Source organism: Salvia miltiorrhiza, chromosome 2, assembly GCF_028751815.1.
Source record: "Salvia miltiorrhiza cultivar Shanhuang (shh) chromosome 2, IMPLAD_Smil_shh, whole genome shotgun sequence".
Classification (NCBI taxonomy): Eukaryota; Viridiplantae; Streptophyta; class Magnoliopsida; order Lamiales; family Lamiaceae; genus Salvia; species Salvia miltiorrhiza.
In genome coordinates, this window is record NC_080388.1 from 54,050,056 (window position 1) to 54,065,370 (window position 15,315).

General features: G+C 36.2%; 1 protein-coding gene across 1 annotated transcript; it reads right to left on the reverse strand.

Moving 5' to 3' along the window:
• Positions 1-5,845: 5,845 nt before the first annotated feature.
• Positions 5,846-9,548, reverse strand: LOC131010262 (uncharacterized). The gene is made up of 4 exons (XM_057937710.1): positions 9,063-9,548; positions 6,946-7,577; positions 6,254-6,769; positions 5,846-6,145 (listed from the first exon to the last, which is right to left on the reverse strand). The coding sequence occupies exons 1-4, from the start codon at positions 9,334-9,336 to the stop codon at positions 5,996-5,998; spliced, it is 1,572 nt and encodes a 523-aa protein (XP_057793693.1). The 5' UTR covers positions 9,337-9,548; the 3' UTR covers positions 5,846-5,995.
• Positions 9,549-15,315: the final 5,767 nt, after the last annotated feature.

The following is a 15,315-nucleotide window of genomic DNA, read 5'->3' on the forward strand; positions in this document are numbered from 1 at the left end:
TCAAAAGAAGTATTATCTTTCTTGCTCATAACAGCGTTGAGGCGGAAGTTCTTAATTAAAAGACTTGGGAAGAGAGTTCAGGATGATATCGACTTTTGCTTCACCGTCGATACTCCCACTGAGCAAGTCAAGTCCGTCAAGAATTGCATGACATGCTCGTGCACTGAGCTGTGCTCACTCATAAAAATAACAAGATTACTCTCATCAAATTTAAATGAGCAGCTCAGTCCGACTCTCCAAACACTTTCTTGAGATTCAGCATGATGCTAATAGCATCGTCCATGCCCTGATGTTGAAGCTACAAGGTTTGTGTCATTATACTCATAATATAGCATATAGCCACATTATTCGTCTTATGCCACCTTTTATGTAATTCCTTTTTCTCATCAGTTGACTCATTGTTCGGACCATAAGAACGTGGAGTAGTAAGCAACACAAAGAAAACTTGTGTTAAGTTTGTGATAAAGATAAAAATCCAAAACTGCGTTTCCATTTTATATATGTGGACCGGTTAAAAGACTTTGTGCAAGAAAGAATAAACAATAAGAGACATAGACATATCTGAAAGTAACGAACATAAAGCACATAATTCGTAACAATAATATTGTAACCTTTTGATAAAACAATATTAGTGAAACCTCCAACGGCTCAAAGAATTCTATGTGCAAGCCACGATGGGTGGACGTTTACACATAAACTCCTCAACCAGACTATTAACCTAGTCGTTTAATTTCCATCCATGTCAACTTAACCTTTTGACAAAGGAAATTAATAGTTGGCTCCTTTAACTAGACCATATCATTATCAAGAAGGGACTCCGATGGGGAGTTGTACATTGTACTTGAAATGATATCTAAGCAATGACCACATTTTAACCTTGAAAATTAAATTCTCGAAATTAACATACTCACGCGGACCATGTCGCTTTCAATTTAACTTTCTTGGTTATCTTATTTAATTCCATTCTCCAAAGTACTTGTGAAAACTATACAAGTAAGCCACGATGGGTGGACGTTTACTGCATAACTCCCACTACTTTAATGGTTTAAATATTTTTATAGAAACCTCTTCTGACAAACTTATGAAAAACAAATGTGAAGTAAGCCACGATGGGTGGACGTTTACTCACATTGCTAATCACTTTGTCTAGAGACCGCATGTGGAGGTCTACATAATTTTAAGAATAAAAATATTTAGTAATAACCACAAACTAACTTTGAAATTAAATTCTCGAATTTGACATACTCACTAGGACCATGCCGCATTCAATTTAATTTCTTAGTTATCTTATTTAAGATCCATCCTCTAAAGTACTTATGAAAAATATACGAGTAAGCCACGATGGGTGGACGTTTACCGCATAACTCCCACTACTTAAATGGATTTAAATATTTTTAATAGAAGTCTCAACTTAACAAACTTGTGAAATCAAATATGAAGTAAGCCACGATGGGTGGACGTTTACTCATATTCTCAATCACTTTGTCTTGAGACCGCTTGTGGAAATCTAAATAATTTTTAATCATCTATAAAATTATTAATACAGCTTAGTCTTTTTCTTTCAAAAGGTTTGTACATGCTCAAGCACATAATCCTAATCATGCTTTTCTAGAACACAACATGTAAAACATGCTTATAGAATTCTAAAAACATGCTTAAGAAAACGGCAAGCCTACTAGCATGCTCGTCTAAGCGCAATTAAAAAACAAAGACGGGCAAAAGCAGGTAAAGAGCAAAAGGGATTAACAACCACGACATGCAAAGAACATAATTAAAGAATTAAAATTCTTCGTGACCCATTCGTGGAATCCCATTTCTAATCTATTACAATAAAACAATAGAAAAGAAAATAAAAAATGGGCAAAAACAGCCCAAAACAGCCACTAAAAGGCTGGAAAGCCTCTCCAGTCCAGCAATTGGGCCCAAAAGTCGCGGCCCAGCCGCCCAGGCCTGTTCAGCAACCCAAACTCGCAAGGAGAAGCCCAGGCCCACATGGAGCAGCCCAGACCCGCGAACTGTACCCGAATCCGCGCCTCGGATCCGGGTCTTCACCCCTCTGACCCGCGCGACCTGCTAGGGTTTGGGGAATCAAGCGACGCCTCCCTTGCACAGCCGCCGCACAGCGCCGCCCGGCGCTGCAGCAGCCTCGGCGTGCAGCAGCGACAGCAGCCGCCTTGCTCGGCCCCCGGCGCACAGCAACGTCAGCAGCACCTCCAGCATGAACGCAACAGCAGCAGGCTCCGGCGTGGACTGGACAGCAGCAGCGACAGCGGCAGTGCGTCGCCTGCCGGGCACGCCGCGCGCAGGCACTGCCCCAGGCGCGCGCTGCCCCCATCGCTCGCCTCCTCCTCGCCCTGACCCGCGCCAACAGCAGCAGACTCCGGCCCCCTCGGCGCGCAAGCAGCAGCTCGGCAGCAGCGGCCGTGCGACGCCGTCCGGGCACGCAGCGCGCGAAGCGCACACGCGCAGCCCTAGGCGCGCACCGCCCCCGCTCGCCCCAGCCCAGCCACGCCTCGCCTGGACCTTGCCTAACTGAAACGCACGAGCAGCAGCAAGGGCGCACGACGCCAGCCCGGGCGCACGACGCACAGCGCGCAAGCGCTTGTGCGCGTGCGGCCCTCGGCGCCGGCGGCCTTGCTCGCTCCGTGCCCGTTGGCCTCCGTTCCACCAAAACACCGTTCCTCATTGTTGATTCGTCGTCATCCTCGTTTCGTTCCTCGGTTTTACAGATTTACAACGGAAAAACAAATACAATTGAAATCCTAATCTAACCACGGATTTTCTCGTGGTGAAAAAACGATTACAACGTCAAACGACGTATCCCACGAATCAACAAGCCACGAAGAACAACAGCAGTAAAAACAACGCACATTATTAATCGTACATAAATTAATAATAGAGCCAAGAAATTAATCCTGCGCTCTGATACCAATTGAAGGAATATTAAATTGAATTAACGTTCCACTTTGCCCGATGATCGTTTCTTGGTTATTATTAATTTACCATACAATGATTAAATCCTAACATGCTCCTATGAATTTAACAGCTGCACGTTGGAGTTCAGAAATACCTGAAGAATTCAGAAGAATTCGCAGATTCGTATCTGAACAGACCAGTCAGCTTCAAGCGTTCGTTTGAAGCCTCAAACGTCCTCAAATCGTATTTCGCCCAGAAATACGACTTCTTCGTCTTCGAGAGATCTTTCCGTGGCCGCCTGATTCGTCTGAATCGGAGTTCTGTGGAGGAAGTTATGGCCCTTTTACGGAGACTGCCAGAACTTGGTTTCTTGCGAAAATCTGACTCCAGCTCTGATCTTCTCGACTGTATCCCGCTCAATTCCCAACGTTGGATGGACAACGAGCTATGGAAATTCCCAAGACAGAAATCACCTCACGTTTTTCTTGCGCCTCTCTCTGCTCTCAAAACCCTAATTTTATCAGTGTGTTTTCCTGAGAGCTGACAGCTGTATTTAAAAATACAGAAAACTGAGAGGGGGCGCCAGTTACTATGTGAGGGCCGAAAATCTGCCCTACTTGGGCTAGGAGACATTGGGCCAGCCCAGGGACCAGATACAAGGAATAAAGATGGGCCTCAAATAAATTAATTTTTTCCATGGTCAGCCCAGACCATAATTAATTTATAAATATCAGTTCATTCCACTAGAGAACCGATACTGACTTACCCCTTTATTGCCGGTGATGAGTCGGGGCTTGTATTTAGACTTATTAAATCTCCGTATTTAAAATATCCGACATCCATTAATTAATTAGAGCTCTGACAGCTTAAATTAATTAATCTCTTAATAATTCCTTAAGTAGTACCACTCAAACTTTATTATTACGCCTGAACTTAATCAACCTGCAGGGTTTAGCGTAATAAACCTTATTGAGCTCCTTAAGGGGATGTCATTATCCTATACCGGATACGGGTACTAATACAGATAATCAAATATCATATATCAACCGCTATCACCCAAGATACAGAGTACTCGAGTTAGTATATAACCTTCACCCATAGTAAGTCAAAGTGATATACGAGTTAACATATATATCTGAATACTTATTAGTATTAAGATTTATAAGTCACCGAGATCTTGATTCTTCACTTAAGTCAGATAGAAGAATACATCTCAAACTGTGGTCCTATCAATACGTAATGACGTACCAGTATAGACAAGTAGCCAAGACAAACTACTTCCATCTATACTGCAGCCTAAACCAATAACTTGTCCTGGAGTTATTTCGGCTGTGATCATATTATATCTCTTAAGGTTATTCCAATTATATGGTCTTCTGTGATCTACAACACACCATATAATCTACTTATATAGAGATAAAGAACATACATATGCAATCATGAACACAATCAGATAGGAGATTAGATAGTGAACTTAGGAAACATTGTATACAAGCATAAAACGTTCTTGCTTTCAGTATACAAATCCAACATATTTTTCATAGATGTTTTGTATAGGTGGGTAGATTTGATAGATGTATTATAAAAGTGGGTATTAAAAACCATTTGCCCAATATTTTATACTCCATCCATGCGCAAAAAACATAGCACTTTGCCATGTTTTGGAGGCCTCAGCTCGTTTTCGGAGAGCCTGTGTAATGAAAAGCAGTGAACATTTGGTCCTCACACTTGGGGAATCTTGAATGATATACTGAAACGACATAGTTTAGGTGGTGGAAAGAGTCGGGGATGTTGCAACATTCCGATATCATCCACGGACAAACATTGTCGCCTATTGTCAATCAAGGAAGCAGGTCGGTGCTCGTTTTCACCTATCTCGCAGGTCGAGCTGCGCGGCTATCTGGTAGACCAGTTCTTGACAGATGAGTACGGAACCGGTGTCGAGGCTCAAATATGCTCTCTCCTTTCACCAACTATATGGATTCCAACTCTAACCTAGTGGTTGGAGGTAAAGTATCTTAGCAATTGAATTGCGCTTCTTTACTACCACATGGTCGACCCAAGCCAAGGATGAATGGCGCACTCATCTTGTCTTGCCTAAGAGGTTTCAGGTGAATGCTCCTTTAAACAAATATGATACTCTATACCTCATCCTGTTTTAGGCTATACCCATTACCCACTATCTATTTCATCATCAAACTGCTTGATTTATGGGAAATTCGCAAGTCATATCAATTACCAAATTTGGAACTACAGATCTCAATTTTATGATTTAGCAAATAATCAAGCCTTATTTTATTTTATGTTGAAATTATGTTGTAATTTGAATTCTACAATTGTTGTCATCACCTTTGCTTTATCAGTAATACTACTTCTTAGTATTTGTGAGCTTCAATTGTATTCTTAGCCATTTTCTTTTTTATCAATAAAATCAACTTACGGGATTTTTTCGATAATATTGCAACGTTTTATTTATTTTATTTTTTTATTCTTAGAGCCTCGAGCAGCGGGGGTGCTAATTCCAGAATTGAGCCGGCGTCCTTAGAGCCTAGCGACGTGCTATGCGTGCATCATTTATTAAAAGAAAAAATTAAAAGTTTTTTTTTTTTTTAAATAATAGCTCTTTCAGTTGAATTTAATTTTTTTATTTGTTTTACCGTTCAGCAACGGTCTTGAAGGCATTTTTTTTAATCTATAAATACTACACTTTCATCCACCATTTTTACAAAACCATTCATACTCCCTCTCCATTTCTTCTTCAAAAAATGGAACTCGTTGAAGAAGTCAAGAATCAACGGTGATGGAACCAATTTTTTTTTTTTTTTTTTTGTAATTTAAATCTAATTTTTTAATTATTGTTCAAATTCAAATTTAATGAAGAAATATTTCAATTTAAGTTTGAAATGCATTTAAATTGGAGAAATGGAGAGAATTGAAAATGAAATTTTTAGAGGTCACGAGCGTGGAGGAGGGGCTCTTAAGAGCATCGACGCCCCAAGAGCCCCTTTGTGAAAATGATATTTACCTAGGGTAGATCGAATATGTAAAAAAAGAAAAGTATGCAAAATTACGTCACTCTCTACATGTATTCCTCTTCACCATTGTTTGGAACCAAAACGTCGAAATCACTTACACTCCATTCTGCAGTAACCCCACCTGGGCTAACATATATTTCTGTACCAACATTGATTGAAATCCACACTCGTTTTGCTGGTTTTGTTCTTGGATCCTGCACAAGAGTCAAGAGAAGAATTAAACTCGATTTTCAAGATTATATGCATCCATACTCAATGATAGACTCTATATCAAGAACATATCAGAACAAAATCCATCCTACCTGATAGAAATACAGACGGTTAGAGAGGGCTCCGGTGTCGAGCTCCCAAGTTCTCCGATCTCCAATCCACCCGTCTCCTTTTCTTTTAGGGTAGCCATGCACGGCCCACTCGGGGTGAGGGAGAATCTGCACGAGCTCCTGCGCCTGCGGGTTGCTATATGGGTCACAGATGTCATAGGGTTTCTCCAAATACTGAGCATTGCCAGGAGCGCAGTAGAGATGATACGCAGAATAAGGGAATCGAGACGTGTCGTTTCTGTGTATCATCTCTCCGGTGGGACTTGTGTGGTACGGTGGGCACGAGACGAGATTATCAGGACGACACCAGCTAGTTGTTGCAGGGTTGATGATCATTTCACTGTATCGCGTCACGTCCGTCAGAACGTCCCCGTCACAAGGATCGCCGTTGTTCTTCCAACAACCTCCGATATCAAGCAGATAGAATTGGCTGTTGGGACCTCCGCCTTGTTTGACATCCAGTGTCAGTCTCACCTTGAAATTCGGAGATTCTGGCAGCTGGGTCGCGTAACAACAAGGGTAAATATCACTTTCTAGCCCAGATTAAGCGCGTGTTTTTCGGAAATGCCCTAGTGCTACACTTTCCAAAATGAGGCATGTATGAAAAACGTGCATGATTTGGACTAGAAAGTCAGACTTATCCAAACAAGAAAGGATAAACTACTAAAACATACCGTTTTCATGATTCCACGCCCGTTGTAGTGATATCCTCCGTTGAATCCTTCCGCCGCATCTGCCCTCAGATACAACATAAGCCAAGGGTACTTAGTTGACGTTGTGAGCTTCTGCGATAGGATCCAACTACCTGTGCTCAAATTCTTCTGCCACGAAGCCGAGAAGAAAGAGTTTTCTCCTGCACCTGCGCTCAGATCAGCATCAAGATCATACGTCCCGTAAAACCCTCCAACCATAGAATCACTGCTGTCGGAAAACGAGACCAATTTGGACTTGTTATGGAACATGAGGGGTTGGTTCATACACCCTTCACCGAAGCAAGGGAAACTCCGGTCTGTGACTATTTTTGCAACCTTCTTCCCGTTCTCGGGGCAGAGTGTTGTGTTCTTGTCAAAGTTGCCGTTTTTCAGCATGATCATCCAAAAATACCAAGAATTGGCAGGATCAGGAGGGGCACATAGCGTTCCGAGGTAAAGCTCCTTCTCGACTGCATAAGCATCAGGATCTGTGAACGACTTGAAATCTCTAATAGGGAATCTGTCACCAGTTCTCAGTCTGTTGTCTGAATCCTTCACTCTATGGTGTATTACACACTTGCTTCTCGAATCAATGAGCGAACTACTCGAATCATCTGTTTACGGAATCATAAACGCGATCATTCAAGTTCATAAAGGCAGAGGCAGAAGCAGCTTGATTTTCTTTATGTGAATATCGGTAGTAAATTGTAAGAGTTACAATCATCATATCTAACATAATCAACTAAGCATCTAAGCTAATAGCAAAAGTCTTCAAATAATCAGTCGATGATGACTCAAAAGGCCATCAACAAAATCTTTGTAAATTCAGCTTATAAACTCATCTCAGTAATAGTAGCATCAACACACTTCTCCGAGAAACAAGCGAAGCTACATTTTGCAGCATGAATTACTCAAATGTATTCTTTGTAATCAATCTGCATAAGCCATAACAATATCATATAACCTCGAAATTTCATAATTTAATAATGCAGATTCTGGCATGGTGACTCATTATTCCGTCGCCAGAGTCCAAATTCTGTAAGGCGGGACATAAATCAAACTTTTCGAAGTTGAGGGTTTTTGAAGTGAAAATGTTTCTAGAAATTGCTGAAAATTGAAGATACAGACTATGAATAACCCATAATATTACCATATGACCACAATTGCATATCATCTCCTGTTATGAATTAATCACAAAAGCAAAGAAAACACACAAATTGTTTACCCAGTTCGTCATTACATGATCACATCTAGAGGCGCTACCAAGGAGGGATTGTCCACTAGAATATTTTAAGATACAATTACATGGAGATTAGGCAGCTATTTATTATAGGACTTCAACCATAATCCAACTCTAGTAAGGATTCTGCCGAACTGACTAACCACCCTTATAAAACATGGGCCGGGCGAACTTTCAAGCTCCATAACTCAACATCTCCTACGCCAATGTGCTCCAATCTTGAATTTCATTTCAAATGCAAACACCATGTGCATAACAACAACATATAGCCTCAATGGCATAATATCTCCTACACCAATGTGCACCAATCTCGTATTTCATTTCAAATGTGTGCCACCATGCATTATAATAATGATATCATATTGTACACGAAAACGAATCATGAGATTAAAAACACAACAAGGGTACAGATGATATAGACTATAGAGGGAGCTTGGCTGAGCTAAGCTCCTTAAATAAGCTCTTAAACAACTTGCAAGCTATAAAAATAAGTTTCAATAGTTCATAAGCTACTAAAACATAAGTTTGTGAACCCCAACTTAATTTTTCATAGTATCATAAACAACAATCATTTTACAAAAATAACTCTACTACGGTTCGGTGTTTCCATCATAAACTCAATTATCCAAATGCTTTAACAACTTATGTAAAGTTGTTGGAGCTAAGCTCTCTAATATAAGCTTAGCCAAACACCCTCATAGTCCTTAACAAAACTCCAATGTGTTTGTCCCATTTTATCATTGCAAATAAATACCGCAAAGTCCATAACCCAAATAAATAAAATAAAATAAATAAATAAATAAAAAACTGCATCATATCTTGTGGAAGACATTGAAAAAATAGAATTTTTGCAATATACCTGCAATTTTAGGGCAGTTCTGATCAGCACAATCAGCCATTCTTGGGCTTCCCATGTTTGGCGCCTCAACTCCAACTTCATTGCAGAAATTCCAAGCTTCAAATGCAAATCTTGAATTCGGGTTCTTCATCCCAGGATCACCCAACGCTGATGCATAAGAATTTTCTTCTGACAATTGGGTTTTGGAAACCAAATGAGTCTGCCCAAATTCAAGAATTTGAAGAAGAAAAATCAGCACAGGTAAGAACAGCCCAAGATGGGAAAAACCCATCATTATTTTGCTCTGTTCAATTCAAGAAATGGCTGCTGATTCTTGTTTTGCTGTACTTTAAATCATATGGTGGAATTTCTTTTTTGATTTGAGCTAGAATTTGTGCAAATTCGAGATACATTTTGTAGTTGCGGTGAGTGCTCTGCTTTGTTGCCAGACGGAGTGGCAAAGTAAACTAGTAAAGTGAACGCCAGTGTTAAATGTTTGCCTTCAAAGCAACGCAAGTTCTTTTAGGTGCCTTTTATTTTATTGTAAACGTATCGTGGAAAATGCTGGAATAATCAAAATTTCACCATTAATTTTTTTTTTATTATTATTTATAAAATAGAATTTAACTCTTACTCGTTCTTTTTTTTTTCATTATAAAGGAGAGATAATATTAGGACTGTAAATAAATCAAGCCGCTTGCAAATTATTCGGAGCTCGGCTCGAAAAAAGCTCGTTCAATTTTGTTTAGAGAAGTTCGATAAATAAGCAAATCAAACTTGAATTTGATAGTAATCAGCTTGTTAGCTCATGAACACGTTCGTTAAGTTATTCAGCTTGAAAAATATAAATTATTAGTAGGTACAACTTATATTTATATACTAAAACTAGTACGACCATCCGTGCGATGCACGGCGAAATTGAAATTAAATGATATATTTAAATAAATAAATGTAAATATTAAACAAAAATAAAATATAATAAATGCAAAATATAATTTAAAAATAAAATACTAATTACTCAATAAAATTCCGAATTTAAAAACGTATTCAGTTATGTATAAAGTGTAATGATAATTATAGTTATTAAATTATTTTATAAAATTTGATAATGAAAATTAATATTACACATTATTATTATAGAGTTTCACATAATAATAATAAATAAATATTTTTATATACAAACATAAATAAAAGTAGTAAAATTTTAACAAAGAGAAAGAAAATAAAATATTTTAAAATTTTGATAACCTATTCATTTTAAATTCATTTTTGATAATTTTTATACCATATTAAAGATCTTCTGACGAACTTAAACTTATGATGCACATTGAATAATTTTTTATATAAATTAAATTTGACAATATTTAGAAAAGAATTAAAATTATATATATAAAAAAGAAAAAAATAGTAAAAAAAATGATGGGAAAAAAGAGATAAAAAATGGAGGGAGAAAACTCCTCTTTTATATACTATATAGATTAATAATAATTGTATTGAATCTCTAATTAACTATGTTTGTTATAAGAAAATAATTAATATATTTATTATTTTAAATAAAATAATTTATTTTTTAAAAAAATAATCAATATTTTAAATACAAATATAAATTTAGAAGGTTCGTATAGGCTCGATTTTTGTGAGCCTTTTCGATAAATAAAATTCGGGATTCGACTCGATACTAATAAATTAAACTTGAACACACCATTATTAGGTTCGACTTGATTCGATTACACCTATAGATAATAATATTTATTTATTTTTAATGTGATTATATTATTTCTTTTTTGTAATGTAAAAAAGAATAAGTAAAGATCAAATTTTATTTTATAAAAAATAAGAGAAAAAAAAAGTTAAAAGACTGAAATTTTGTTTACCACTTTTTTTCCATGATAAACCATCGAAGACAACGGCACTCGGTGACGAAAGCAACGCAAAGTGTAAAATGTTTATATCATTGATTGCAGGTTGGAGACTTGGAGTCACTGATTTCATATCATGGATAAATAATCAAATTAAATTCGAGTTAATATTGCTCTCGATATCTCGATTTATTGGTATGAAAAGTGATTATATCATTACAACGATTTCAAATTTCAACTATTATGTTAAAACAGATGGTCTTGTAAAAAAAAAGTGGTTCACAATTTTTCCTCATCTCCTTTACGTCTCAAAAGCAGTTCCAAATTCCTATCTAATTTTTCTTCTGATTCGTTAATAAGTTGTTCCAACTCTATCTAATTAAGAGAGAGAGAGAGATGATCTTGCTTACGATATGATATATTGCATGGTGCAATAAGACATATATTAATGGGTGGAAATAACTAGCTCAGCTAGTTAAACCTGTGTCTTGTTCAGCTTCTACAAGCAGTGTTACTTTTCTTCAGACGAGTAATTAAAATAAGGCTTTATTATTAAATTGAGGTTTATTATAAAGTGAAAAAGAAAAAACATCCCTTGAAAGCACAATATGCAGACTAAGGGCACAAAACTTAAAAAGCGAAGGAGAACAACTCAAAAAGGAAAGTCAGGATCATTATCCAAATCATCCGACCAACGCCTATGGACGACATTATTCATTGCAATCATACTAGGCCTATTGGTGACGTCAACCACAAACTCCATCGGTTTGTTACCCATTTCTTCCGCATTCCTGAGACGACTTTTAATACAACCTTCCGGAATTGCATGTATAGGCTCTCGTCCCTTTACCGAGCCCTTTGGACGACCACGTCCGCGCTTCTGCTCCGAGAGCAGCTGCATCCCTTATTAACTTGCTCCTCTAACCTAATAATACGACTCGCCATGTCATCCGGAGAAGAAATGGATTTATTATCAAAATCAACTTCCTTAATAGGCGAATTAACCCGCTGGCTCGCTGAATCTTCTGCCCCAACTATCGGTTGTTGCTCTACCACAGCTCCACTTAAAATAAGGCTTTATAATATGCTTCTTCCATCTCATTAAATATGATTTTTTACTTTTGGGTATGATAATTAAAAAGAAGAGTAATTAACGGATAAAAATGATAGATAATGATTGAGTCCACAATTTTTTGTGTGAGAGAGTAGTTTTCATTTTTGAAAAATGTCATTATTAATGGGACAAACAAAAAAGGAAAAATGACCATTATTAATGGGATGAAGGGAGTATCATTTGAACTTAGTACTAGTATTATTTACAAAGTATCATTTTCTATTATTAAAAATATCATTTGTAATATATCATTTGAACTTATAAAAAATATTATTTATAAAGTATCATTTTCTGTTATTAAAAGTATCATTTGCATGCATTAAAAGTGGAATGAATTTTGAAAATAGTCACTTTGGAATAGTAAAAATAAAATTTGTCCACTAAATAAAAAATTTAAAAATTAGCCACACTTACCATTTTACCCTTCACATAAAAAAATTAAAAATTATCCACGAATTCACAACTAAATAACTAGTACAGTGTTGATTATGAATTCGAGTTTTAAAATTTGAATTGACAACTAGAAAATATTATTTTTTTAGGAAAACTAGAAAATATTGTTAGTCATTAATCTAAGGCTTAAAACTCAAATTCATGACTAGCATTATTTCTAGTTATGAATTCAAACATAAATTTGAATTCACAACTAACACTAGCAATTCTATTGTAAATTCATTAAATTGATTGTGAATTCTAGTTTTAAAACTCGAATTCACAACCAAAATAACTAGTTGTGAATTTGATCTTTTAAACTCGAATTCACAACCAACACTAACGATTCAATTGTGAATTCATCGAGCTAGTTTTGAATTTTAGTTTTAGTTGTGAATTCAAGAACATTAAATTGTGAATTCATATATTTGATTGTGAATTTAAGAATATTTAATTATGAATTCATAAATTTGATTGTGAATTCAAGAATATTAAAACTCAACAATCTTATCAGCACCAAAACAACCAGAAATCAATTTGTGCGATATGACACCTCACATATTCTAAATCTCATGCTTAAAGTTCAAATAATTTGAAGAGAAAGTAGAATATTAATTAAACACAACGACAAGTACACAATATTAATGGGGAAGGGGAGAGGAGTTTTGTGGAAGATCTCAAAGAATCCACAAGCAGAAGCATCTAAATTATTATCGAAAATAGAAAATAGAACCAACCCAGAGGCCATCGAAAATGTGATGAGCATAAATACCACAGTTACAGACGCAGCAGAGATAGAAGACTAATTTTTAAATTTTAATGTTAGAGGTAAATTTAATTGTATTTTTTGCACAAAAATTGATCAATTTTTAAAAAATTATTTGATTGACTAATTTTTAAATTTACTATAAGAAAGTGGTCAATTCCATCTATTAACTCTTAAAAGTGTCATTTGTAATTATAATTTATTTTTATACAAAATATCATTTTCATATAATTAAAGATATCATTTTTTGTTATTAAAAGTATCGTTTGCATGCATTAAAAGTGTCATTTGTAATATATCATTTATTTTTTACACAAAATATCATTTAATTTTATGAAAATATCATTTGCGAAAGTATCAATTGCATATATTAAAAGTGTCATTTGTAATGTATCATTTGTTTTTATAAAAAAATGTCATCTGATTTTATTAAACAATAGTATCATTTACGAAATATCATTTGCATATATGAAAAGTATCCTTTTCTGTTATTAAAAATGTCATTTATAATATACTCCACCCGTCTCACTCCAATAGGCTCATTTTCCTTTTTGGGATGTCCCACTCCAATAGACTCATTTTCTTTTTTGGGTAAAAAAAGTTTACTTAATTGGTGTGGACCGCACCACTTTACTACCACTTTCCAACTAAAAAGTAAGTTTTCTTAATCTCTGTGCCCAAAAGAAGTGAGCTTATTGGAGTGGAACGGAGGGAGTATCATTTATTTTTATACAAAGTATTCTTTAATTTTATGAAAAATATCATTTTTAATGCATCATTTATTTTTATAAAAAAAATACTTCATTGAAGAAGTATCATTTGTATTAAATAAAATTGTCATTTGTTGTTAACAAAAGTAGCATTTTCGTTGATGAATGTTTTGTGAAGGAAATGGGTGCTTTGGAGAAATATTGTTGAAGGAGTATGTCAGAGGGACAAGAACGAAGATAAACGAGTCCGAAAACTGAGAAAAGTTGAAGAAACCAAAAAAGATGAAAATAGAGAATGAATTGACGATTGTCGTTGTGATCGTTGAACACGCTGGATACACGCACAAGATTGACGATCACTTCATCGATCGTCGAAATCCTTAAGGTACGAAGAGCAAAATCGTTGACTATCGTCAAAATGTTCGTGTTTTATCAGTTTACGCATTTTTATTCATATTTTTGAAATTTTATATTGGGTTTATCCCTTGAGTTTATCAATAGGTCTCATTTTTATTAAATTGAGGTTTTATATAAAAAGAAAAAGAAAAAAGCCTTTGAAAGCACAGTAATGCAGACTAGAGGCATGAGACTCGGAAAGGAGCTCGTCAAACAGGAAACAAAGCAATAAGCGATTTAAAAACCATTCAAAAAATCGTCCACCTCCATTTCGTCCGACCAACGGCCTGTGGCGATATTATTCATAACACGCAAACTAGCACTTCCGCTATGATCAATGACGAAGTCCCTCGGCTTCTGACCCATTTCCTCCGCATTTCTGAGGCGGCTTTTTATGCTATCTTCCTGATTCTGTGGAACACGCGGACGTTCCATACCTTTTGGAGGACGTCCCCGTCGCTTAGGCGGTGCTTGCTCAACAAGCATTTGCATTCCTTGGCTAACCTGCGCCTCTAACCGACTGATACGACTATCAATATCTTCTTATCAATAGGTCTCATTATTAACCTATTTAGGGTTCCACGTTCATATTTTCATATTCTTAAAATTAGAATTTTATTTCTTTCTAGTTTTTAGAGCTTGGATTAGATTTTTGTAACATTGAAGATTCAAGTTTGTCAAGCTGATTTTATTTAATTGAGTAACTTCACGCAACAGTTCGCTCTGGCTTCCACTCATTGTAATAGGCAATGATTTCCTCTTAAAAGTCTTTCATCTTTTGTTGATTAATTGCCAATTATATGAAATCGATGTTGATGTTGTACCAAGCTTTTACAAGAATAACATCTTCATTGGATGTCCAAATCGCTTTTGTCTCATTTGGCTTTGCAGTGGGTTACCAACTTTCTTGACAGCATCATCATTATCATCAGCAGCAAGTGGAATTTGTGGAGAATGTTGAGAAAACTGAGAGCTATTTTGTTGATATTGGTTTGAT